Here is a 27,484-nt window from a genome sequence, read left to right on the forward strand (position 1 = left end):
ATTTGTTCCTAACTGACTTGCCTAGAAGGCAATAAAGGTTAAAAAAAAAATGGCCAGAGTCACTCCCCTCCTCAAGAAACCAACAACTCTCCCTTCTTTTCTTTCCAAAACACTTGAGCGTGCTGTCTCTGACCAACTCTCTAGCTATCTCTCTCAGAACGATCTTCTTGACCCTAACCAGTCAGGCTTCAAGACGAGTCACTCAAGCGAGACTGCTCTTCTCTGTGTCATGGAGTCTCTCTGCACTGCCAAAGCTGACTCTCTCCTCTGTTTTCATCCTCCTAGATCGATCTGCTGACTTTGACACTGTGAGCCATCAGATCCTTCTCTCCACCCTCGCAGGGCCGGGCATCTCAGGCTCTGCACACTTTGGATTGCATCCTACCTGGCAGGCCGCTCCGATCTGTGTCTGCATCGGGTACTGGTGACAACTCCACGGTGTCCCCCTCCCAGAGTGCAAAGAACCATGGCATGATCCTGTCGTTCCCTGTCGTTCTCTGCAAACATGAAAGCAATGACTCGCTCCTGTAGGTTCATGAGCCACAACATCCGTAGAGTACAACCCTACCTCACACAGGAAGCTGATCAAGTCCTAATCCAGGCACTTGCCATCTTCTGTCTGGACTACTGCAACTCGCTGTTGGCTGGGCTCCCCGCTTGTGCCATCAAACCCCTGCAACTTATCCAGAATGCTGCAGCCCGCCATGTCTTCAACCTTTCCAAGTTCTCCCATGTCTCTCCGCTCCTCCGCACACTCCACTGGCTTCCATGGTACTTCCCTACAGAGCAGCAAGAGGAACGGCCCCTCCCTTTCTTCAGGCTATGCTCAAACCCTACACTCCAACCCGAGCACTCCGTTCTGCCACCTCTGGTCTCTTGGCGAGGGCCTACCTCTTCAAATAGTATCTTAAATAATCCCACCTGCTAAATGACTCGAATGGAAATGTTTCACTTTGTGGCTGTGGTAACTAGACAACCGTTAACAAGGCAATCTAAACTTCTCCACATTTACTGGATTGGTTGAACAGTGCAGAAGAGAACCTCCCCGGACTGTTTTTTATCTTCTCATCAAGACCGGTATGTAGGGAAGGGATCATCAACTAGATTCAGCCATGGGATTAATTTTTATTTTATTGTTCTTGAGCTCAAGGTCAGGGGGCTAGAACAAATAAGAATTTGTTTTTAACTGGCCTGCCTAGTTAAATCAAATAAATAAATTGCAAGTCATTTGAAGACCTCAAATTGACCCAAACAGATATATTTGACTAAAACATAATGATTTCAAACCTTACTTACATTTGAATACGATAACATACAGTATATACTGAGTATACCAAATTGTAGGAACACCTTCCTAATATTGAGTTGAACCCCTCCCCTGCTTTTGTCCTCAGAACAGCCTCAATTTGTCAGGGCATGGACTCTACAAGTTGTCAAAAGCGTTCCACAGGGATGCTGGCCCATGTTGACTCCAATGCTTGCCACAGTTGTGGCACAGTGGTATAAGGCACTGTGCAAGAGTGCGAGAGGCAAGAGGTGCAAGAGGTGTCACTACAGTCCCTGGTTTCAAATCAAGGCTGTATCACATCTGGCCGTGATTGGGAGTCCCATAGGGCAGCACACATTTGGCCCAGCGTTGGCCGGGGTAAGCTGTCATTATAAATAAGAATTTGTTCCTAACTGAATTGCCTAGTTGAATTTTAAAAAGTTGGGTGGTGGACCATTCTTTATACACATGAGAAATTGTTGAGTGTGAATAACCCAGCAGCTTTGCAGTTCTTGACACAAACCAGGGTGCATGGCACTTACTATCATACCCCATTCAAAGGCACTCAAATATGTTGTCTTGCTCAATCACTCTCTGATTGGCACACATACACAATCCATGTCTCAAGGCTTAAAAATCCTTCTTTAACTTGTGTCCTCCCCTCAATAAGGGATCTTAGCTTTCACCTGGTCAGTATATGTCATGGAAAGAGCAGGTGCTCTTAATTGTTTTTAAAAAATCTTTAAAATAAAATAAAATAACTTGCGGGGCAAATTCTTTCATTACTATGCGTTGGAATACTTCGGAACATATTTTGCTAAATTAAATACATGTTTTATTTTTGACTCAGAAAATTTGGGGAACCCTTGCCAGTTTGGGAACTCTGGTTCTAGTTTCAAACATTTATTTTTAAACCTAAACCTCGTATAAAACAGTGTTTTCCTAAAGGAGATTACTGATTGGTCTTGTCACCTGTCAGACCAGAACGCGTCACCGTCAACTTTAAAAATTTAGCCCAGTTGATTTGAACACACATGCAAGACTTCTTTTGTGGGTCTTGCAAGCCCTGACTGAGTGCAGTTCCAGCACAGTTACTTGATTTCAACGTTTCTGTGAGGACCTTACCCGAAGCACAAGTGAAAGGTTTCAGCTAACAGAAAGTAAATTGTCACAGTGACACGCCGTGCGAATTAGTCTGTCTAATTTATTTTCGCTTGTTTATTGTCTTTTGTCTTTTATTGTCTTTTGTCACTTTTCATTTCTTTGTTGTGACTGTATCTGTGGGAATATTTGATCAACGGTAATATTATGTCAAATCTCCGGCCTAGACTTTGTGTTTTAGGAAAGGGGTCGAATGGCTACGGCTTTCATCTGCACGGTGAGAAAGGGAAAACCGGACAGTTTATCCGACTCGTAGAACCAGACTCTCCCGCCGCCGCCGCTGGTCTCTTCGCCGGGGACCTACTGACGTTCGTTAACGGGGACAGCGTGGAGAGCGAGAGCCACCAGCAGGTCGTTGCCCGGATACGAGCCACAGTGGGCAGCCTCGAGCTGATCGTGGTAGACGCTAAAACGGCAGAGGTACTAAATAAGCACAGCTTAAAGTGCCGTAAAGAGTATGTCACGGAGGGCATCCCGTTACCAGGGGAAGCAGCGAAAAGCAACGGGACCTCGAGAGAGACGACCCCTATACCGGCAGAGAACGGAAACCTCTCCCTACAGAGGCTGAGTGTCAACACCAAGGTAAAAGGGACTTCAAGAAAAGTTTTGATTTTTTAAAATCTCCCTTAGGTTAATTTCGCAGAATTACATTTTATGTGGGCAATTTTCATAGGCCCTGTCATGGGATTGGATAGCTGACCAGGGGGCTACCACTTGCTGTCAACACATTGAACTGCAATAGAGATGTAGCCTACATCCTACCCTTGTAGTATGTAGGCTACATTGTGAACTATATTTGACCTACAGTGTTATGAATTAAGTGTGGTTTCCACTGCACACATAACGTTAGCCTTTCTAAGGTCCAACAGGTGCCTGCCTATATTTTACTTACTCTCATTTTACTTACTCTTACTCTCCACCCTGCACAGCCAGAAGAGGACTGGCCACCCCTCATAGCCTGGTTTCTTCCTAGGTTTTGGCCTTTCTATGGAGTTTTTCCTAGCCACTGTGCTTCTACACCTGCATTGCTTGCTGTTTGGGGGTTTAGGCTGGGTTTCTGTACAGCACTTTGATATATCAGCTAATGTAAGGGCTATATAAATAAATTAGATTTGATTGTGTGACAAGGACAGACACGGGTAGTGATGTATGCATATTTCTATCTAATTTGATCTATCGAAACATTTTTATAAAAGCTTTTAATCTCTTATCAGAAGGCTATACAGACAACAACCACATACCTGATATTTCGTTATCTGAGCTGGAGTGTTTGGTTAAAAGGCATGCTTGTCAGAGACCTCAGTGGAATGCCACTGAACAGTTCTGTCTACCTGTTGGGTAGTCATTGTGTTAAATGGGTTCCTATTCTCTTCTAAAGCCCATGTTCAGGTTTGGCTTGTCAGACCAGATCTAGAGCCATGGCCCTGATGTTCCAAGCACTCCTGATGTCATGTTCATGTCTTCTGTCGGGATTGTAACATGAGCTGTTTTATGAGCCTTTGGCTAAACTGGCAACACTTGAGATGCTGGTACAGTAGACCTATATCTGTTTTATGCAAATGATATTCCCTCTGGGTATGCTGTCTAAATCTAGGGTTTGTTGGTTCTGTGTCTGTCACTAGAAGCTAGGCCATATTTGTAAGCTCCAAATGTTGCGTTGAAGTCGGAAGTTTAAATGCACTTAGGTTGGAGCCTTCTGATAGACTAATTCACATCATTTGAGTCAATTGGAGGTGTACCTGTGGATGTATTTCAAGGCCTACCTTCAAACTCAGTGCCTCTTTGCTTGACATCATGGGAAAATTAAAAGAAATCAGCCAAGACCTCAGAACATTTTTTTAGACCGCAAGTCTGGTTCATCGTTGGGAGCAATTCCCAAATGCCTGAAGGTACCACATTCCTCTGCACAAACAATAGTACGCAAGTATAAACACCATGGACCACGCAGCCGTCATACCGCTCAGGAAGGAGACGTGTTCTGTCTCCTAGAGATGAATGTGCTTTGGTGCAAAAAGTGCAAATCAATCCCAGAACAACAGCAAAGGACCTTGTGAAGATGCTGGAGGAAACAGGTACAAAATTATCTATATCCACAGTAAAACAAGTCCTATGTCGACACAACCTGAAAGGCCGCTCAGCAAGGAAGAAGCCACTGCTCCAAAACCGCCATTAAAAAAGCCAGACTACAGTTTGCAACTGCACATGGGGACAAAGATGGTACTTTTTGGCGAAATGTCCTCTGGTCTGATGAAACTAAAATAAAACTGTTTGGCCATAATGACCAATGTTATGTTTGGAGGAAAAAGGGGGAGGCTTGCAAGCCCGAAGACCACCATCCCAACCGTGAAGCACAGGGGTGGCAGCATCATGTTGTGTGGGTGCTTTTCTGCAGGAGGGACTGGTGCACTTCACAAAATAGATGGCATCATGAGGCTGGAAAATTATGTGGATATATTGAAGCAACATCTCAAGACATCAGTTAAAGCTTGGTCACAAATGGGTCTTCCAAATGGACAATGACCCCAAGCATACTTCCAAAGTTGTGGCAAAAGGGCTTAAGGACAACAAAGTCAAGGTATTGGAGTGGCCATCACAATGCCCTGACCTCAATCTCAAAGAAAATGTGTGGGCAGAACTGAAAAAGCGTGTGCGAGCACGGAGGCCTACAAACCTGACTCAGTAACACCAGCTCTGTCAGGAGGGGCCAAAATTCACCCAACTTATTGTGGAATGCTACCCAAAACTTTTGACCCAAGTTAAACAATGTTATAGGCAATGCTACCAAATACTAATTGAGTGTATGTACACTTCTGACCCACTGGGAATGTGATTAAAGAAATAAAAGCTGAAATCATTATCTTTACTATTATTCTGACATTTCACATTCTTAAAATAAAGTGGTGACCCTAACTGCCCTAAAACAGGGAATTTTTACGAGGATTAAATGTCAGGAATTGTGAAACTGAGTTTAAATGTTTTTAGCTAAGGTGTGTATATAAACTTCTGACTTCAACTGTATGTTTGTATTGTGTAGACTGTAGAGCATCAACAGACCGATATGCTTAAAGGGCTGTTATTCTGTTAGAGAGAACTGAACCGACCACATAACCATCATGTCCCTTAACAGTCCATAGAGTTAGAGACAACACCTGTCTGCTTACTGTCCCAATAAGCAATGTGATCAGCACAACACAGACACTATGAATATGGCTCTTATTTCCTGAGTCGGAATGCTCATTTAGGATCAGGTCCCCCCCAGTCCATGTCGTCTTATTCAATTTAATCTAAAAGGCAACATTGATCACAGATTAGCACTAGTACTTTGAGATGGTTTATGAATATGTGCCCAGCACAAAATGGCTATCAATCCATCTTTAACGATCATATACATTTGTCAACCAGAAACCTCCTTGTTTTCCCAAGGTCGGAATATCAGGAATTCCTCATTAATCAGGAAACTTATCTCTGAGACAGTGACAGCTGAGCTCTAACATACTGACTCCTCCCTGGCTCCATCCCTCAACCTCTCCACCCCTCTGTACCTCACCAGCCTCATACAGTGGGTTATGAAATACCTTTTTTATATTGTAATTCATCTGTGAGTGTGCAGAGGTCAGTCACATAGGCAGATCTTGTACAACGTATTTGTGTATCCGTGTTAGGCAGTGCAAGGTCTACCTTCCTGATTTATAGTTATTGTGCCACTGTTGCACAAATGGGAAATGAAGAAATCGGATCACTCTCGGGCTTGCCTTGATGTGTAGCTTGTGTTTCCCCTGAATCATAGTTTGCATCCCAAATGGCACACTATTCATGTACTGTAGGGATTAGTGTGCCATTTGGGACAAACACAAAAGGTCTTGTAAATAGTGGGTCCCACAAGGGCCTTGAGTTTTTCCTTACCACATGACCTGAACAGAACAAACTCTGGCTTCTGTAAATAGGAGGGTTTCCTGGTCTGTTCATCCTGATCTGTCAGATTCTGTCTCTGATGTGTTCCGACCATAGAGATCTCTACTTGGAAATAATCTGTTTTTGCATGGGCATTGCCATTGACAGCTTCCACAATTTTTTTAAGTAGTCAACTGGGTGGAGATTCCTATGGGTTGGGAGTGATCAGCCAATAATCAAAGCATTGTCTTCAAATTGGTTTGTCTAGTTTGTAAATGGCTTTAAGCTATATTACATTTTAGTCATTTAGCAGATGCTCTTATTCAGAGGGACTTAGTTAATGCATTCATTTTAAGATAGCTAACTAGGCGTATGGCGCAAGTCACTACTTCACAGGAGATGGATTTGCACTTAAACTGTTTATTTTTGATCAAAATGTGTTTTTTTGATGAGACGGTGGCCAAGTTCTAAAATTCTCTGGTTGACTGCCCTGCTTTTTATTTTGCCACACTCACAACAGTAAGCTATTTTCTGTAGTTAACTTGTAATTAATGATCTTGTTGTGTTTATTTTCCTGTAATAATGAATACAAATTAGCTGAAGTTAATACGTTGTCCGCTATGATATGGGCATTATTTGAACTGGCTAACCAGCTAACTTAACATTAGCTAACAAACAAGGGAGTCAGAGACCATGTGAGGAACCCTTTCTTCCAAAATGTCAGCTTGCCTTTTATTTATTTATTTTTATTTCACCTTTATTTAACCAGGTAGGCAAGTTGAGAACAAGTTCTCATTTACAATTGCGACCTGGCCAAGATAAAGCAAAGCAGTTCGACACATACAACGACACAGTTACACATGGAATAAACAAACATACAGTCAATAATACAGTATAAACAAGTCCAGATACGATGTGAGCAAATGAGGTGAGATAAGGGAGGTAAAGGCAAAAAGGCCATGGTGGCAAAGTAAATACAATATAGCAAGTAAAACACTGGAATGGTAGATTTGCAATGGGAGAATGTGCAAAGTAGAAAAAAAAATAATGGGGTGCAAAGGAGCAAAATAAATAAATAAATAAAATACAGTAGGGAAAGAGGTAGTTGTTTGGGCTAAATTATAGGTGGGCTATGTACAGGTGCAGTAATCTGTGAGCTGCTCTGACAATTGGTGCTTAAAGCTAGTGAGGGAGATAAGTGTTTCCAGTTTCAGAGATTTTTGTAGTTCGTTCCAGTCATTGGCAGCAGAGAACTGGAAGGAGAGGCGGCCAAAGAAAGAATTGGTTTTGGGGGTGACTAGAGAGATATACCTGCTGGAGCGTGTGCTACAGGTGGGAGATGCAATGGTGACTAACGAGCTGAGATAAGGGGGGACTTTACCTAGCAGGGTCTTGTAGATGACATGGAGTCATTGGGTTTGGCGACGAGTATGAAGCGAGGGCCAGCCAACGAGAGCGTACATGTCGCAATGGTGGGTAGTATATGGGGCTTTGGTGACAAAACGGATTGCACTGTGATAGACTGCATCCAATTTGTTGAGTAGGGTATTGGAGGCTATTTTGTAAATGACATCGCCAAAGTCGAGGATTGGTAGGATGGTCAGTTTTACAAGGGTATGTTTGGCAGCATGAGTGAAGGATGCTTTGTTGCGAAATAGGAAGCCAATTCTAGATTTAACTTTGGATTGGAGATGTTTGATATGGGTCTGGAAGGAGAGTTTACAGTCTAACCAGACACGTAAGTATTTGTAGTTGTCCACGTATTCTAAGTCAGAGCCGTCCAGAGTAGTAATGTTGGACAGGCGGGTAGGTACAGGTAGCGATGGTTTGAAGAGCATGCATTTAGTTTTACTTGTATTTAAGAGCAATTGGAGGCCACGGAAGGAGAGTTGTATGGCATTGAAGCTTGCCTGGAGGGTTGTTAACACAGTGTCCAAAGAAGGGCCAGAAGTATACAGAATGGTGTCGTCTGCGTAGAGGTGGATCAGAGACTCACCAGCAGCAAGAGCGACCTCATTGATGTATACAGAGAAGAGAGTCGGTCCAAGAATTTAACCCTGTGGCACCCCCATAGAGACTGCCAGAGGTCTGGACAGCAGACCCTCCGATTTGACACACTGAACTCTATCAGAGAAGTAGTTGGTGAACCAGGCGAGGCAATCATTTGAGAAACCAAGGCTGTGGAGTCTGCCGATGAGGATGTGGTGATTGACAGAGTCGAAAGCCTTGGCCAGATCAATGAATACGGCTGCACAGTAATGTTTCTTATCGATGGCGGTTAAGATATCATTTAGGACCTTGAGCGTGGCTGAGGTGCACCCATGACCAGCTCTGAAACCAGATTGCATAGCAGAGAAGGTATGGTGAGATTCGAAATGGTCGGTAATCTGTTTGTTGACTTGGCTTTCGAAGACCTTAGAAAGGCATGGTAGGATAGATATAGGTCTGTAGCAGTTTGGGTCAAGAGTGTCACCCCCTTTGAAGAGGGGGATGACCGCAGCTGCTTTCCAATCTTTGGGAATCTCAGACGACACGGAAGAGAGGTTGAACAGGCTAGTAATAGGGGTGGCAACAATTTTGGCAGATAATTTTAGAAAGAAAGGGTCCAGATTGTCTAGCCCGGCTGATTTGTAGGGGTCCAGATTTTGCAGCTCATTCAGAACATCAGCTGAGCAGATTTGGGAGAAGGAGAAATGGGGAAGGCTTGGGCGAGTTGTTGTGGGGGGTGCAGTGCTGTTGACCGGGGTAGGAGTAGCCAGGTGGAAAGCATGGCCAGCCGTAGAAAAATGCTTATTTAAATTCTCAATTATGGTGGATTTATCAGTGGTGACAGTGTTTCCTATCTTCAGTGCAGTGGGCAGCTGGGAGGAGGTGTTCTTATTCTCCATGGACTTTACAGTGTCCCAGAACTTTTTTGAGTTAGTGTTGCAGGAAGCAAATTTCTGCTTGAAAAAGCTAGCCTTGGCTTTTCTAACTGCCTGTGTATAATGGTTTCTAGCTTCCCTGAACAGCTGCATATCACGGGGGCTGTTCGATGCTAATGCAGAACGCCATAGGATGTTTTTGTGTTGGTTAAGGTCAGTCAGGTCTGGGGAGAACCAAGGGCTATATCTGTTCCTGGTTCTACATTTCTTGAATGGGGCATGTTTATTTAAGATGGTTAGGAAGGCATTTTTTAAAAATATCCAGGCATCCTCTACTGATGGGATGAGATCAATATCCTTCCAGGATACCCCGGCCAGGTCGATTAGAAAGGCCTGCTCGCTGAAGTGTTTCAGGGAGCGTTTTACAGTGATGAGTGGAGGTCGTTTGACCGCTGACCCATTACGGATGCAGGCAATGAGGCAGTGATCGCTGAGATCTTGGTTGAAAACAGCAGAGGTGTATTTAGAGGGCAAGTTGGTTAGGATGATATCTATGAGGGTGCCCGTGTTTAAGGCTTTGGGGACGTACCTGGTAGGTTTATTGATAATTTGTGTGAGGTTGAGGGCATCAAGTTTAGATTGTAGGATGGCTGGGGTGTTAAGCATGTTCCAGTTTAGGTCGCCTAGCAGCACAAGCTCTGAAGATAGATGGGGGGCAATCAGTTCACATATGGTGTCCAGAGCACAGCTGGGGGCAGAGGGTGGTCTATAGCAGGCGGCAACGGTGAGAGACTTGTTTTTAGAGAGGTGGATTTTTAAAAGTAGAAGTTCAAATTGTTTGGGTACAGACCTGGATAGCCTGCAGAGTTCTGTCCTACTATCTTTGCAGTAGATTGCAACACCGCCCCCTTTGGCAGTTCTATCTTGTCTGAAAATGTTGTAGTTTGGAATTAAAATGTCAGAATTTTTGGTGGTCTTCCTAAGCCAGGATTCAGACACAGCTAGAACATCCGGGTTGGCAGAGTGTGCTAAAGCAGTGAATAGAACAAACTTAGGGAGGAGGCTTCTAATGTTAACATGCATGAAACCAAGGCTATTACGGTTACAGAAGTCGTCAAAAGAGAGCGCCTCGGGAATAGGAGTGGAGCTAGGCACTGCAGGGCCTGGATTCACCTCTACATCGCCAGAGGAACAGAGTAGGAGTAGAATAAGGGTGCGGCTAAAAGCAATAAGAATTGGTCGTTTAGAACGTCTGGAACAGAGAGTAAAAGGAGGTTTCTGGGGGCGATAAAATAGCATCAAGGTATAATGTACAGACAAAGGTAAGGTAGGATGTGAATACAGTGGAGGTAAACCTAGGTATTGAGTGATGAAGAGAGAGATATTGTCTCTAGAAACATCATTGAAACGAGGAGATGTCATTGCATGTGTGGGTGGTGGAACTAATAGGTTGGATAAGGTATAATGAGCAGGACTAGAGGCTCTACAGTGAAATAAGCCAATAAACACTAACCAGAACAGCAATGGACAAGGCATATTGACATTAAGGAGAGGCATGCTCAGTCGAGTGATCAAAAGGGTCCAGTGAGTGGAGAGGTTGGTTGGGGGTCACGGCGATTTAGACAGCTAAATCGGTAGCAAGCTAGCATAGGAGCAAGCTAGCATAGAATGGAGGTCTGTTATTAGCCAACTCTTGCGTTCCGTGAGTAGATTAGTGGGTTTCCGTGTGGTAGAGGGGATTAATCCAAATCACACAACAACAACAAAAATAAAAACAATAGATATAGTTATAGAGGCCCAAGAAGAAAAATAAATAAAAATTGTCCGATTGTCTATTCAAATAGCAGCCGGGCGCCCAGGCAACGTTGCGCCGTAGAAGCCAGCCGGACAATTCCCTCGGGTAGACAACGTCGGCAGTCCAACTGTGAAGGCCCGGTGGGGCTCCGCGTAGGCAGCAAAACGGGTCCGGATAGGTGACTGCAGCCCAGGAGTGATTGATGGAACTCTTCAGCTGACTAGCTCCGGAACAATTGATGTTAGCTCCGGAATCGACGAAAGCCGATAGTCACACGGATAGCAGCTAGCTAGCTGTGAGATCCAGGTATGGATGTCCAGAGCCAGCGGCCGAAATCCGGTATGTTCCGTTCCGAGTCGCGCTGCGCTGCACCGCGCTGTACAAAACTGGCGATAGATTCTCGAGCCAAAGGACAGCCGATGACCACCTCCTTAACTTCTTGCTCCTACTTGAGACGCAGACGTCTCAAGTAGGCACCTGGAAATGCAAATGCGCTACGCTAAATGCTAAATGTACTCGTTAAAACTCAAACGTTCATTAAAATACACATGCAGGGTATTGAATTAAAGCTACACTCGTTGTGAATCTAGCCAACAAGTCAGATTTTTAAAATGCTTTTCGGCGAAAGCATGAGAAGCTATTATCTGATAGCATGCAACACCCCAAAATGCCTGAAGGCGACGTAAACAACAGAATTAGCGTAGCCGGCGCTACACAAAAACGCAGAAATAAAATATAAAACATTCATTACCTTTGATGATATTCTTTGTTGGCACTCCTATATGTCCCATAAACATCACAAATTGGTATTTTTCCCGATTTAAATCCGTCCATGAATGCCCAAAATATCCATTTGTATAGCCTGTCTGCATCAGGAAAAAAGCTCTCTTCCAAAACGCAACGTCATGTTTAAAAATTATATAAGTTGCCTATATTCTTTGACAAAACACTTCAACCTACTTTTATAACCCAACTTTAGGTATTTGTAAACGTTAATAAGCGATCAAATTGATCACTGGGCGATCTGTATTCAATAGCAGCTACTCAAGAAAAGTGTCCATTTTTCAATCTTCCAAAATTGATTGAGGTAGGCTGGATGGAATGACGGATCTATTGGTAATGTCTCAAAGAATTTTTGTCAATGAAAATGACGTTTTTGGCGACATCGTGTGGAAGCTGTAGGAGTTGCATCCGTCTCCATATTAAATTTGGTTTCCTTTAAACAATACATGAAAGGGGCGCATGGATACTTTTTTCAGCTTTCAGTGACAAGTTTTTCTTGCGCTTTTCGATGAAACACACGCTCTGTTATAGTCACAGCCGTGATTTAACCAGTTTTAGAAACTTCAGTGTTTTCTATCCACACATACTAATCATATGCATATACTATATTCCTGGCATGAGTAGCAGGACGCTGAAATGTTGCACGATTTTTAACAGAATGTTCGAAAAAGGAGGGGGTAGGATGAAGAGGTTAACCGCCTTAACTGACCTCTCTTTTGAAATGGCTATGTCAAGCTTGGACGCAGTGTTACAGTGAGATAATCTCAAGCAAATTTGCTGATGCACAAAGCAACTCGAACAACATTTGAAGTTCCATAAATTATGTATACAAATAATTTTGTCATCTCCTGTTTTCGCATGTCTCTTCTGTTGCAGTTCATAGCAGCGCTGATCGATGTGTTGACATGACAACTGCGTCAGTTTTGAACTACCCACTACCCCGTTTGTTCCATGCTGGCTGAAGACCTAGCTAGCCAGTAACTAGCAAACACCAGACACAAAAGAAAGGGGAAACCGTCAATACATGACCAAAAATATACATGAACACCTGCTCGTCAAACAACTCATTACAAAATCATGGAGTTGGTCCCCCTTTGCTTCTATAAAAGCATCCACTCTTCTGGGAAGGCTTTCCACTAGATGTTGGAACATTGCTGCGGGGACTTAGTGAGGTTGGGCACTGATGTTGGGCATTTAGGCCTGGCTCGCAGTTTGCGGTCCAGTTCATCCCAAAGGTGTTTGATGAGGTCAGGGTTCAGTGCAGGCCAATCAAGTTCTTCCACACTGATCTCGACAAACCATTTCTGTATGGACCTTGATTTGTGCACGGGCGCAATGTCATGCTGAAACCGGAAAGGGCCTTCCCCAAAATATTGCCACAAAGTTGGAAGCACAGAATCGTCTAGTATGTAATTGTATGCTGCAGCGTTACTGGAACTAAGGGGCCTAGCCCGAACCATGGAAAAACAGCCCAAGCCCTTTATTCCTCATCCACCAAACTTTATAGTTGGCATACATTTGCACAGGTAGCGTTCTCCTGGCATCCTCCAAACCCATATTCATCTGTCAGACTGCCAGATGGTGAAGCGAACGGACTTGTTGGAAAGGTGGCATCCTATGACGGTGCCATGTTGCAAGTTACTGAGCTCTTCTTTTTGAAATTGGGTAGGGGCCAGCAAGTTAATGATCAAACTTTATCGATATAGTCATTTTTCATGTTCTGCTTTCATCAAAATATCACCCAACTTGTTAATCTTGATTTTGACTGTTCAGGACCTTTTAAGTTGCCCTTTTACCTATGTACCGACACAGTTATAACTGTAGTAACATTGTATTAACATGCAGTTACCTAATAATACAAAAGTGGGTATTTTGAGTGGAACCCATGGATTTTAATGTGTAGAAATTAACTTGAACTTGATTGACCCCTGTCTTGTCTCTTATAGCCAAGGTGGCAAAGAGTTGACATGCTGTGTAACCTGTTACCATGGATATCTTTATTTGTATCACCATAACAACTAGTACCCACAAGCCCCTGGACAATGTTGACATCATCTCACGGAGCTATTTACTGCTCTGGGTTGTTTACTCAGTGACACACAACACACACGCGCACACTGGGCTGAGTGCCAGGAGATCACTACCAAAGAGGGTTCAACACACTCCTCCCAGACTGTTCTGTTACTCATAACAACCTCAAACAAATCATGTCATTGTATTACTCATTCATTTGTGTAATGGTAAGGTTTTTGTTTTGATTTTCAACTTTGAGGCCCTCCATTTGAGAGTTCATCAACACTTGCCGCACCACACACTCTACGGCCCTTCATTTAACCCAGGCTCACCTTTGGTTGTCCAACTGGTCGTCTACTAGAGATGGAGAATTACTACATCCAGTTTAATGGTGATTTCACTTGGCTTAGATTAGGCTGTAAGTTCTTAATGAGAGTGGAGCCTTGGTTCTCTGTTTTTCTGTGAGGTTTCAGGCTCTGTACACGGCTCCTCTAATCATTCAGAAGTAACACTGCTAAATTGAGCGTCTACAAAATGTCACTGTCAACATCACTAAGCAGGCGTTGTTTGCCACTTTGTATGTGTACAGTTGCAATATTGTAAGTGTGTGACTGTGTTTGGCAAAAGGCATGTAGTTTGCTGGTAGTATTGCTCTGTGGAGATTCTAGGGCCAGTAGGGAGTACAGTAGGTTAGGCCATGGTGCTGTACATGCTGCTTGCTAGAGATTTTCTGGGCCAATGATAACTATTTGGTTCATATGAGATGCCATTCCTTTGTATCTGACTGTCTAGACTGTTTGAATTGTCAGCTTTCATTATGTTCTCTACAGGTATTAACCTTGTTTGAAGCCAACTCAGAACCATGTATAAAGACAGTCCGTTGATAATGAGCCATCTAGCTTCTGGTGTTTGAGGTTTAGGGTGGAGCTGCATCATCAGTCTATCTGAGAGCGAAATAAACACTTCCTGTGTGTTCTGAGCTGGTTGCCATGGCGCCAGAACAGGAAAGAAAAGACTGAGTGAGACAGACAATGTTTGTTCTGCTGGTTGATTGATAGACAGGAGATGGTAGTCATAATGTATATTGTGTCAGAACACACAGCTCTCTGTGTGGGTAAGCAAATGATCTGATATGAGTCACAACAAAGGAAGATAAAGTCCATGGTAGTTCAAGTTGTGTTTATCATATAGTATAACATGTACAGTGCATTTGGAAAGTATTTAGACCCCTTTTTTCCACATTTTGTAACATTACAGCTGTATTCTAAACTTGATTAAATCATTTTATTTTTCCTTGTCAAGCTTCACACAATACCCCATAATGACAAAGTGAAAGTATTTGCAACTGTGTTAAAAATAAAAACATAAGTATGTGTATCCTGTTTCCATTGGTCATCCTTGATGTTTCTACAACTTGATTGGTGTCCACCTGTGGTAAATTCAATTGATTGGACATGATTTGGAAAGGTGCACACCTGTACAGTTGCATGTCGGAGCAAAAACCAAGCCATGAGGTTGAAGGAATTGTCCATAGAGCTCAGAGACAGGAGTGTGTCAAGGCACAGCTCTGGGGAAGGATACGAAAAAATGTCTGCAGCATTGAAGTTCTCCAATAACACAGGCCTCCATCATTCTTAAATGGAAGCAATTTGGAACCACCAAGACTCTACTTAGAGCTGGCTGCCTAGCCAAACTCTGCAATCGGGGGGGGGGGGGGGGGGAGGCCTTGGTCAGGGAGGTGCCAAGAACCTGATGGTCACTCTTACAGAGCTCCGGAGTTCCTCTGTAGAGATGGGACAACCTTCCAGAACAACAAACCATCTCAGCAGCACACTACCAATCAGGCCTTTATGATAGAAAGGCCTAACGGAAGCCAGCCAGTAACTGGAACATGACAGCCCACTTGGAGTTTGCTAAAAGGCACCTAAAGGGCTCTTAGACCATGAAAAACAAGATTCTCTGGTCTGATGAAACCAAGATTGAACTCTTTGGCCTGAATGCCAAGCGTCCTGTCGGGAGGAAACCTGGCACCATCCCTATGGTGAAGCATGGTGGTGGCAGCATCATGCTGTGGGGATGTTTTTCAGCGGCAAGAACTGTGAGACTAGTCAGGATCGAGGGAAAGATGAATGGAGAAAATTAGAGATCCTTGATGAAAACCTGCTCCAGAGCACTCAGGTGACGGTTCACCTTCCAACCTGACAACGAACCTAAGCACACAGCCAATACAACGCAGGGGTGGCTTCTGGACAAGTCTCAATGTCCATGAGTAGACTTGAACCAGATCGAATATCTCTGGAGAGACCTGTAAATAGCTGTGCAGCGACATTCCCGATCCAACCTGACGGAGCTTGAGATCTCCAAATACAGGTGTACTAAGCTTGTAGCGTCAAACCCAAGATGACTCGAGGCTGTAATTTCTGCCAAAGGTGCTTCAACAAAGTACTGAGTAAAGGTTCTGAATACTTATGTATGTACTTAAAAAAAAAAAAAAAAAAAATGTAACTGTCAAACGTCTATAAACCAGTTATTGCTTTGTCATTATGGGGCATTGTGTGTAGATTGAGGGGGGAAAAACAATTGAATACATTTTAGAATAAGGCTGTAATGTGGAAAAAGTCAAGGGGTCTAAATACTTTCCGACTGCACTATATATGGGTTTAGTTCTGAAAAGACAGCTTCTCTTGTGAACTTCAGACTTGTTTTCAGAGAGTGAGACTAAATGTTATGTGATGTAAGAGGCATGCATGGTAATGTTGTGGTCATGACATGTAGCTCCAACAGGCTGTTCCTGTTTACTGCATTTTCTCTTTGACTGGAGCACAGGTGAAAGGACTCGCTATAGCTAGCAGCACATTGTTGCTCTGTTCAGATTCAGTCAACCATGAGGCCATGCCCAGTTAGATGGCCTGCTCTAGGTTTGATCTAAAAGGATGGGAGAGACCCACCCCCAGTCCTCCTGTCTGACTCTGTCCCCCTGTCTACCTGCCTGTGTGTCTGATGCATTTATACGGACACTCATATTTTCGAACACAGGCCTAATCAGTGCTCTATCCTCAGATGTTACCAGGTGGTGTCAGATAAGAGGTGCTTTTGGATGACTGACTGTGTTGAATTATTGTTGAAGAAGTGTCTTATGGATGCCCTCCAAATGGCACCATTTTCCTTATGCAGTGCCCTATGGGCCCTGGTCAAAAGTAGTACATTATATAGGGAATAGGATACCATTTGGGGACAACCTGTGTCTTCACTTGACACTAACTTGTCTACTGCTATAAGCACATATCTCTTCGAAGAAGGTCCTCTCTAGTGTGGACTAGACTGTCAGGCTGATTTGACTTGGATTTGCATCTTTCTGTAGTTAGTTGATTTCTATCTGGGTGGTTATGCAAGATGACAGTGCAGATCTAAGTTCAAAGGTTTCACACAAACTCTTAATACTCAACACTAATAAAACACCCAAAAAATCTTCAAGTATGGGCTAAATGTTTGTTTGCCCTCTTGCCACTGTAGATATCCATCTCTTTCTTCACAATGATAGTCATAAAGACTCATTAAAACAACAGGACTTTAGAATTCCCCCAATGCGAACTGTAAGACATAACTTCACACATCTCTCATGGCTAAGTTTAGTGTGTGTGTGGTCTCCAGTCCTGTGTCCCCCTAGCTCATGGGTTTTCAAACTGTTCTCTCCCATGTACCCCTGCCCTGGCAAACTGGCAACTAATGGAACCACATCACATGTTAGCAAAAAAACCCAGTTGCAAGTAAAAGTAATCAACATTTATTTAAAATTAATAGATTTTGGTAGGCCATTTCTTTATTTTGACTTCACCAAAGTTCATTGGTAGAGAAAGTGTAAACTAAACCGTCTATTAGCTAGAAAGGTATCTTGGCGGCGTAGAGGAAAAAAATGCTTTTGTAAAGCCCTTTATCTACTTCCCCAGAGTCGGATGAACAAGAACAGCTAGCATGCTAACTGTTCCTGTCGACTTCGTCATTGCGCTAACGCTAGTTAGCTTTTGGCTACTATGAAACTACTTCTAACTTTCTTCATACTGGATACAGGGACATAAAAATGATACCCACAATGGTATTCTGTTGCAGATAGCGATATTCATTTTTCACAAAATAAATTGTTAAAAATATCCCAGTTTGAAGACACCATCCTTTGCAGAGCGATAGTTAGTTAGGGATAGAGATCTCTAGTGAGTCAGTGTTAAAATTAACCTTTGAGATGCAGGACAAAGGAATGTTTGACATCCGCAGGTGACACACACTCTAGTATTATGAAGACACTCTGCCACAATAAGGGAAGGGAAGTGAAGTCAGTCGTTTTGACACAGCCCCCAATGCTTCCTGTTAGCAGTAGGCCTACTACTGTACCTGACCCAATAAGTGCTCTGTTCTGTGGTTTTACGCCCTAAAGCTCAGCGCCTATGAGCAGACAGAGAGAATGAGAGCAAGAGAGAAGTGGGTGAGAGGGTGAAAGAGATGTGTTGCGATGTTACACCCCTGTTACTGGCTACAGGGTGGAAGTGTGAGAGAGTGATGTAGGCCCATGTGTACTAGTGCTTCCTTTATATTTCCTATGTGTGGCACAAAGACTGCAAACAGCATCATTTTCAGTTGAAAGAAACCAATTAAAGCCTACAAAATGTATGGTAAACAAAATGCAGTGGGGGAGCTTGCATAATGGTAGGGGAAAGACTATCTTTATCTTCACTCCGTACATCACAAACACAAAACAACTGTCTTGTCTTCCTCTCATCTTGTTCTGATATCTCATCGTATTTAAAGACTGTTTTGAAAGTGTGGGATTCTCCTTAGAGCATTACAGCAATGTAACACACTTCCTGACGTGGCTGGATGGTAGTTATATTCTCCTTTTTCAATAAAGCCTGTAGAGGAATAGAGGGCTATCTGGGTTTACTTTAGTCCGCTTCAGCAAACACTACTACAGTGTTTTCAGGACCAGGACAAATACTACGGAGTAATATTTTCCTGAAAATCTACCAAGTTTCAATACCGGGATTAATTCATATTTATCCTGGGAAATACAGCAAAAATTGCAATTGCACTTTTTAAAAAGCGTTTTAAAACCAAGATATGTTCACTATGCCAGGGTTCTCCCCAAAAGAGGGGCGCTGTGTCACCTTGTAAGCTTAGCTGTGCCACTATTTTAAAGATTTCAGAGCGAACTAAACTGATAGTTACTCTATCATTACTAAACATTTTGATTGCCAATAACATTATGAACAGCCTGTTCTGCAATTCGCAAATTCAGAGCGTTATGTTCCACAATTAATTCCACGCATTTCAAGTAGTAGGCTATCGACACAGCGTGCACTCAGGACGCACAGAGTGCACTCTGTGTATAGTGTTGTGTAATCATACAAACTTTGTAACGGCAGTCAAACAAAAGTCAAATGGACCAAATTTGCTAAGCTTACTAGATATTCTGTCATTATTTGGAGGTTATCTCCTAATTGAGTTAATGATACCAGATCAGCTCTTGAAAAAAACAGGGGTATTAAGAGAACTTGATATTTTCACAATTTAATCTTAACGGGGACCAACTCTGTTTAAAAAAATAATAAAATAGATACATACAGTATCTACACTCATACCGTTTGTCGATCTCACACGTACTGGGCGTATGCTAATGTGTTCCCAGGACAGGCCTGGGATCCCAGTTATCCATGTTAATCCATATAGTGGACTACTTTTGACCAGAGCCCTATGACAATATATAGGGAATAGGGTGCAATTTGGGACACCAAGAGACAATCGTACTGCTGCTGGCTGGTTGACTGCGTATGAGCTCAGTGCCCTGTTACTCTGCTATAAAGTGCATTGAAATTGAATGTGATCTTTAATAGACAAGCAGTTGTTTTTGGATGATTTTAGCTTTGTTTGAGCATTGTCATTTAAATCTGCACTTCTAGCATTACGAAAGTTCAAAGCAAACAGCTCAAATCATCCCCAAAACATAAATCAATTTACAACCGTTTGCCTATCAAAGATTGAGAGTCTTTGCTGTAGCTGTCTGAGGACACAACTCTCTGTGTTTAGAGTGCAGGTCTTTGCTGTGACAGCGGCTGGCTAGGGATCATAGGCTCAGGCCCCTTCGTCTCCCCAGGACAAAGCATCTTATTGTCAGCCTCCCAGACCCCCTGAGGACCATACTGAGGCTGGAGCTGGGCGTGGTGACGGACACTAGCAGGATGTGTGGGGGGTGTAAAGTCCTTGTGGTGTGTAATTATAAGAGCCAGTGTCCTTCCTTGGGCAGAATTATTCTCTAAGCCAACATCAATGTCTGAGAGTCCCAGCAAGGACCTACACCAACAGTACCAACCTTAACCTGTCTATCTGCCAAACATGGTCATACTGACATAGTGAAGAGAATGATGAAAGAATGCGAGAGATGCACTATATATACAAAGGTATGTGGACACCCCTTCAAATGAGTGGATTTGACTATTTCAGGCACATATAAAATGGAGCACACAGCCATGCAATCTCCATAGACCAACATTGGCAGTAGAATGGCCTTACTGAGAGCTCAGTGATTTTCAACGTGGCACCGTCATAGGATGCCACCTTTCGGGGTTGGGTTAATTGCGGAAGACACATTTCAGTTAGGCATTCAGTTGTACAACTGACAAGGTATCCTTGTTTTCCCTTTCCAACAAGTCAGTTTGTCAAATTTCTGTCCAGCAAGCGCTGTCCCAGTCAACTGTAATTGCTGTTATTGTGATGTGGAAATGTCTAGGAGCAAAAACGACTCAGCTGAGAAGTGGTAGGTCACCCAATATCACAGAACAGGACCACCGAGTGCTGAAGCGCGTAGTTTGTAAAAATCATCTGTCTTCCATTGCAACACTCCCTATCGAGTTCCAAACTGCCTCTGGAAGCAACGTCAGCACAAGAACTGTTCATTGGGAGATTCATGAAATGGGTTTCTGTGGCCGAGAAGCCGCACACAAGCCTAAGATCACCATGTGCAATGCCAAGCGTCGGCTGGGATGGTGTAAAGCTCGCCGCCATTGGACTCTGGCGCAGTGGAAACGCCTTCTCTGGAGTGATGAATCACGCTTCACCATCTGGCAGTCTGATGGACGAATCTGGGTTTGGTGGATGCTAGGAGAACGCTACCTGCCCTAATGCATAGTGCTAACTGGAAAGTTGGAGGAATAATGGTCTGGGGCTGTTTTTCATGTTTCGGGCTAGGCCCCTTAGTTCCAGTGAAGGGAAATCTTAACGCTACAGCATACATTGACATTCTAGATGATTTTGTGCTTCCAACTTTGTGGCAACAGTTGAGGAAGCCCATTCCTGTCTCAGCATGACAATGCACCCGTGCACAAAGCAAGTTCCATACAGAAATGGTTTGTCAAGATCGGTGTGGAAGAACTGCACAGCATATACCCATCAAATACCTTTTGGGATGAATTGGAACGCTGACTGCGAGCCAGGCCTAATCGCCCAACATCAGTGCCCGACCTCACTAATGATCTTGTGACTGCTGCAGGGACTTGCTTCCATTCAATGTTCCAACAACTGGTGGAAAGCCTTCCCAGAAGAGTGGAGGCTGTTTATAGCAGGAAAGGGGGGACCAAGTTCATATTAATGCCCGTGATTTTGGAATGAGATTATTGACGAGCAGGTGTCTACATACTTGTTTACAACAGTTTGCAGTTCTCCCAGGGTCAGCTCGATGAGTTGAAACAGGAGAACGGCAAGATTACAGCAATTGGTAAGCCATTTCTGTGTATGTGAATCCATGATAACAATGACGGATAAATCAGACTCGAGGGACAATCAAGGCAAAACAACAGGGTTCTGGACGGAAATGCAGAATCTCCACATGAGACCTGAACTGAGTCTGAGGACAAAGTGAGGGAAATTACCTCTGATAACTTGAAGATTGACCATAGGAAAATTTGAGGTGGAACGCGCCCACATGACTGGAAAACCTATCACCGGCCCAGCCCAACAGTGGTCTAGTTCCTGAGGTTCAAGGACAAGGTAGCTGTCCTGAAAGAGCAAAGAACTTGAGAGGAACGTATATCTTCCTCAACATGGACTATCCTGAAGCTGTGCGCCAGAAGAGGAAAGAACTTTTCCCAGCCATGAAAGGAGCCAGAACGCGTGGGGACATTGCTTACATCCGCTATGAGGCTCATTGTCCACCCTCCCTCCCAGAAGCCTGGAAGGGATGAGTGAGCCAAGCCTATGGGTTCATAGCTTCAACACCGCAACACACACACCAATTGATTTTAATGGACTGAATGTATATATTTTCTCTTGCTTTGTTTGCTCGTTTCCGTATGTCTATCTCTAATAAGCTACCCAGGAAAGGCTGAGCCTTAGAAATAAGTTTCATGAAATAAATAACTTGTTATCAGATAACAGCAGTAGCAATACAATGATATAACATCTATAGAAGAGACAGAAATGCTTATGGCGTTGTTGCTGTACATGGTCACACATGTGATTAGCGGATGTTATTGTGGGTGTAGTGAAATGCTTGTGCTTCTAGCTCCAACAGTGCAGTAATATCTAACAAATTACACAACATATACACACAACTAAGTAGGAGTGAATTAAAACTTTATACATATGGACGAGCGATGTCAGAGCGGAACAGACTACAGTATATACATGAGATGAGTAATGCCAGATATGTATTCAGAGCCATATTCCTGTAATGCTGAGAGAATATCCTGTGTTATTGAAGTGTTGTGGTTGCAGGTTCACTTGGCACATCTAAAGCCTCTATTTTTGGAGGTGTTTGATATACGCCACCAAGTGCTTGATAGTGTATGTTATGTAAACGGAGGTCTGCTTTCTTGGACGTGAATATTGACTGGTTTTCATCAAGCTGTCCTCTCAAGAGGAAGCTTCTCACTGTAACTAGTGCTTGCAATCTGGTTCAGGTTATTCATTAACACTACAGGAACAAGATCATCCACATGAATCGATCACATTTTTATAAATACTGTAGATCTTTGTTCTAAAGCTGTATCCTTACCCACTGGATGCAGTGGCTATATCCAGGAAAGACACAGATCTGAAAGCTGGGCCTAAAATGGTATATAAGAGATCATACCAAGGATTTTGCTGTGACACTCATGTGGATGACAATAAAAATGTGTTTTATGAAATTGCTTATTCCAATTATTAATAAACATGCACCTGTTAAGAAGCTGTTAAGGCTCAATGGATTGATGAGGAATTGAAAAACTGTATAGTTGAACGAGATTGCCCTAAAGGAGTGGCTAATAAGTCTGGCTGCACATCTGACTGGCTGACTTTCTGCAAATTGAGAAATTGTGACTAAACTCAACAAAAATAAAACTATTTTGAAGCCAAGATCAATGATGGAACAAAAACTTGAGTACTTTTTAAATGAAATCATGGGAAGAAAGACATTCAACTCCGTCTTTCATTGAATCAGATGGCTTATTCATCACAACCATTTGTTGCCAATTATTTTAATGATTACTTCATTGGCAAACTTAGGCAGAAAATGCCAACAACGAACAGTGAGCTGTCGTATTCATGCATTAGAAGAAGAAAAAAAATGAAAAAAAGCTTTGCAAGTTTGAATTTTGTGAAGTTAGTGTGGGAGAGATGTAAAATTTATCGGTCAAAAATGACAACTCCCAGGATTGAGAACTTAGATGAAAAGCTACTGAGGATGGAAGCTGACTCTATAGCCACTCATATGTCATATCTAATTAATCTGACCACTTCTAATAAGAATGTGGTCAGATGAAGCAGATGCTAAGCTACAGGACTGTTTTGCTAGCACAGACTGGAATATGTTCCGGGATTCTTCCGATGGCATTGAGTACACCACATCAGTCACTGGCTTCATCAGTAAGTGCATAGATGATGTCGTCCCCATGGTGACCGTATGTGCATACCCCAACCAGAAGCCATGGATTAGAGGCAACATCCGCACTGAACTAAAGGGTACAGCTACCACTTTCAAGGAGTGGGTCTCTAACCTGGAAGCTTATAAGAAATCCCGCTATACCTTCCGACGAACCATCAAACAGGCAAAGCGTCAATACAGAACTAAGATCGAAGCGTACTACACCGGCTCTGATACTCGTCGGATTTGGCAGGGCTTGCAAACTATTACAGACTACAAAGGGAAGTACAGCCGAGCGCTGCCCAGTGACACGAGCCTACCAGGCGAGCTAAATAACTTCTATGCTCACTTCGAGGCAAGTAACACTGAAACATGCATGAGAACATCAGCTGTTCCGGACGACTGTGTGATCACAATCTTCGTAGCCGACGTGAGTAAGACCTTTAAACAGGTCAACATTCACAAGGCCGCAGGGCCAGACAGATTACCAGGACGTGTACTCTGAGCATGCGCTGACCAACTAGCAAGTGTCTTCACTGACATTTTCAAACTGTCCCTGACGGAGTCTGTAATACCAACATGTTTCAAACAGACCACTATAGTCCCTGTGCCCAAGAACATGAAGGTAACCTGCCTAAATGACTACCGACCCATAGCACTCACGTCTGTAGCCATGAAGTGCATTGAAAGGCTGGTCATGGCTCACAACACCATTAACCCAGAAACACTAAACCCATTCCAATTTGCATACCACCCCAATAGATCCACAGATGATGCAATCTCTATTGCACTCAACACTGCCCTTTTCCACCTGGACAAAAGGAACACCTATGAGAATGCTAATCATTGACTACAGCTCAGCGTTCAACACCATAGTGCCCTCAAAGCTCATCACTAAGCTAAGACCCCGGGACTAAACACCCCCCCCCCTCTGCAACTGTATCCTGGACTTCCTTATGGGCAGCCCCTAGGTTGTAAGGTTCGGTAACAACACATCCGCCACGCTGATCCTCAACATGGGGGCCCCTTAGGGGTGCGTGCGCAGTCCCCTCCTGTACTCCCTGTTGACTCATGACTGCATGGCCAGGCACAACTCCAACACCAGCATCAAATTTGCTCATGACACAACTGTGGTAGGCCTGATCACCAACAATGATGAGACCGCCTATAGGAAGGAGGTCCGAGACCTGGCAGTGTGGTGCCAGGACAACAACCTCTCCCTCAACATGATCAAGACAAAGGAGATTGTGGAATACAGGAAAGAGGACCAAGCACACCCCCATTCTCAACGACGTGGCTGCAATGGAGACTATTGAGAGCTTCAAGTTCCTTGGTGTCCACATCACCAACAACCTATCATGGTCCAAACACACTAAGACAGTTGTAAAGAGGGCACGACAAAACCTATTCATTGACTACAGCTCAGCGTTCAACACCATAGTACCCTCAAAGCTTATCACCAAGCTAAGGACCCTGGGACTAAACACCTCCCTCTGCAACTGGATCCTGGACTTCCTGACCGACCTCGTCCTCTGCGTCGCTTCCTTTTGCGAATAATCGGGATGTCTGCCCTGTGGGGTGTTTGGAGAATATCTTGTGAGTCCTGCTTGTTGTTGCTGAAGAAGTCTTTGTCTAATCCGAGGTGAGTGATCGCTGTCCTGATATCCAAAAGCTATTTTCTTCCGTAAAATACGGTTGCAGGAACTTTATGTACAAAATAATTTACAAATATTGCGAAAAAACACCACATAATAGCACAATTGGTTAGGAGACCGTAAAACGGCCTCTTCTGGTACCCCCTGTATATAGCCTAGCTATTGTTATTTTACTTCTGCTGTTTAATTATTTGTTACTTAAAAATGTGTTAAGTTAACCAACAATGCTTTAAGTAACTTTTTTTTAAAGTAAGAATTTCACTATACTGTTGTATTCGGTGCATGTGACAAATAAAATGTGTATTTGATTTATTTTTAGTCTGAGTCGAGAGAAAAGTCTTTGTCCTCAGGCCTAGAGGGAACCCAAAGTAATTATATTACCCAAGAGTGGTAAAGCGGCCTTTACTGGTTCTATCAGCAGACCTATAAGCTTGCTGCCAGCTCTTAGCAAACTGTTGGGAAAAACTTGCAGTCCTCATAACATCTGCAGTCCTCATGACTCCTTGGAGCATGTTCACGCAGATGAGCAGGGACCCTGGGCATCTTTCTTTTGGTGTTTTTCAGAGTCCGTAGAAAGGCCTCTTTAGTGTCCTAAGTTTTCATAACTGTGACCTTAATTTCCTACCATCTGTAAGCTGTTAGTGTCTTAACGACCGTTCCACAGGTGCATGTTCATTAATTGTTTATGATTCATTGAACAAGCATGGGAAACCGTGTTTAAACCCTTTACAATGAAGATCTGTGAAGTTATTTGGATTTTTACTAATTGTCTTTGAACGACAGGGTCCTGAAACGTTTTCATTTTTTTGCTGAGTTTATAAAAATACAATTTATTTGCAGGATCCATGTCCTGACTTTCAAGAATGGCTGAATTGTTTAGCCTTTTCTGGTTGGCTGGATGCAAGTTTCACCATCTAATTATTTCAGATCTACAGGAGTGCAAATTTCACCATGGCCCGTGGCAATATGTTTGCACATGACAATTATTCAAATATGGCAAATATGAGTTCATTCTTGCATTCAATCCATGTTGGCTTTCACGGACTACCTGAGACATGAAACAGGTGGGTGGGAGGGCATACAGGCTATCGCCAATGTATTAATGCGCAATTGGCCTAAAATGGGTAATGTAAACACTTCAACTACTTCATTTTTATTTGACACTAGGTTTCTGTGAAGAAGTAACATTTTTTTAGGTGTGACGTCATTACCTCCATCTGTTTTTATCGACAGAAGTTTCTAAAATGGAAATGCACCGCAACAGGCAATTGTCACATCTGTTTTCTATGCAAACTGTCTAAATGTCTTCAAAAAGTTAATAGAAACATGGCTACTGTTTCCCTTTTGAAATGTGATCACGCCCCTGTAAAGAAAATGTTGTGAACATTGTTAACAAACTTTTCTGATATTAGTGAAATCAAGCAACAATATTATTTTCATGGATATATCCAATTACATTTCTATAGAAAGGCTATGAAAACAGGGGAACACTGAGCATTTGCTGCCCTTCCAACTGTATAGTTTGTAGCTTTAGTTAGCTAAATGAGATTAGTTACATTTTTTTAAAGCATAGGAACCATTTTTTTAAAGCATAGGAACCATTTTTTTAAAGCATAGGAACCATTTTTTTAAAGCATAGGAACCATTTTTTTAAAGCATAGGAACCATTTTTTTAAAGCATAGGAACCATTTTTTTTTAAAGCATAGGAACCATTTTTTTTTAAAGCATAGGAACCATTTTTTTTTAAAGCATAGGAACCATTTTTTTTTAAAGCATAGGAACCATTTTTTTTTAAAGCATAGGAACCATTTTTTTTTAAAGCATAGGAACCATTTTTTTTTTAAAGCATAGCAACCATTTTTTTAAAGCATAGCAACCATTTTTTTAAAGCATAGCAACCATTTTTTTAAAGCATAGCAACCATTTTTTTAAAGCATAGCAACCATTTTTTTAAAGCATAGCAACCATTTTTTTAAAGCATAGCAACCATTTTTTAAAAGCATAGGAACCATTTTTTAAAAGCATAGGAACCAATGTTTTTGCACAGATTAAAGTATTTTGGTTTTGGTCCTCAAATGGAAGGTTTAAAGCTGCTATTTAACCTTTTGGGCTATTTGATGAAATTCACATTGACTGAGCTATAACTCACATTCTTTCTCAATGAAAGC

General features: G+C 42.8%; 1 protein-coding gene across 1 annotated transcript in view; it reads left to right on the forward strand.

Annotated features, from left to right (window-relative positions):
• Positions 1-2,297: 2,297 nt before the first annotated feature.
• Positions 2,298-27,484, forward strand: part of LOC139381235 (Na(+)/H(+) exchange regulatory cofactor NHE-RF1-like) — a 50,049-nt gene continuing 24,862 nt past the window's right edge. The window contains exon 1 of the mRNA XM_071124699.1: positions 2,298-3,010. Within this exon, the coding sequence (XP_070980800.1) occupies positions 2,576-3,010 (435 nt within the window). The 5' untranslated portion in view covers positions 2,298-2,575. The remainder of the gene's footprint in view (positions 3,011-27,484) is intronic.

This window comes from Oncorhynchus clarkii, chromosome 23 (assembly GCF_045791955.1).
Source record: "Oncorhynchus clarkii lewisi isolate Uvic-CL-2024 chromosome 23, UVic_Ocla_1.0, whole genome shotgun sequence".
NCBI classification, from domain to species: Eukaryota; Metazoa; Chordata; class Actinopteri; order Salmoniformes; family Salmonidae; genus Oncorhynchus; species Oncorhynchus clarkii.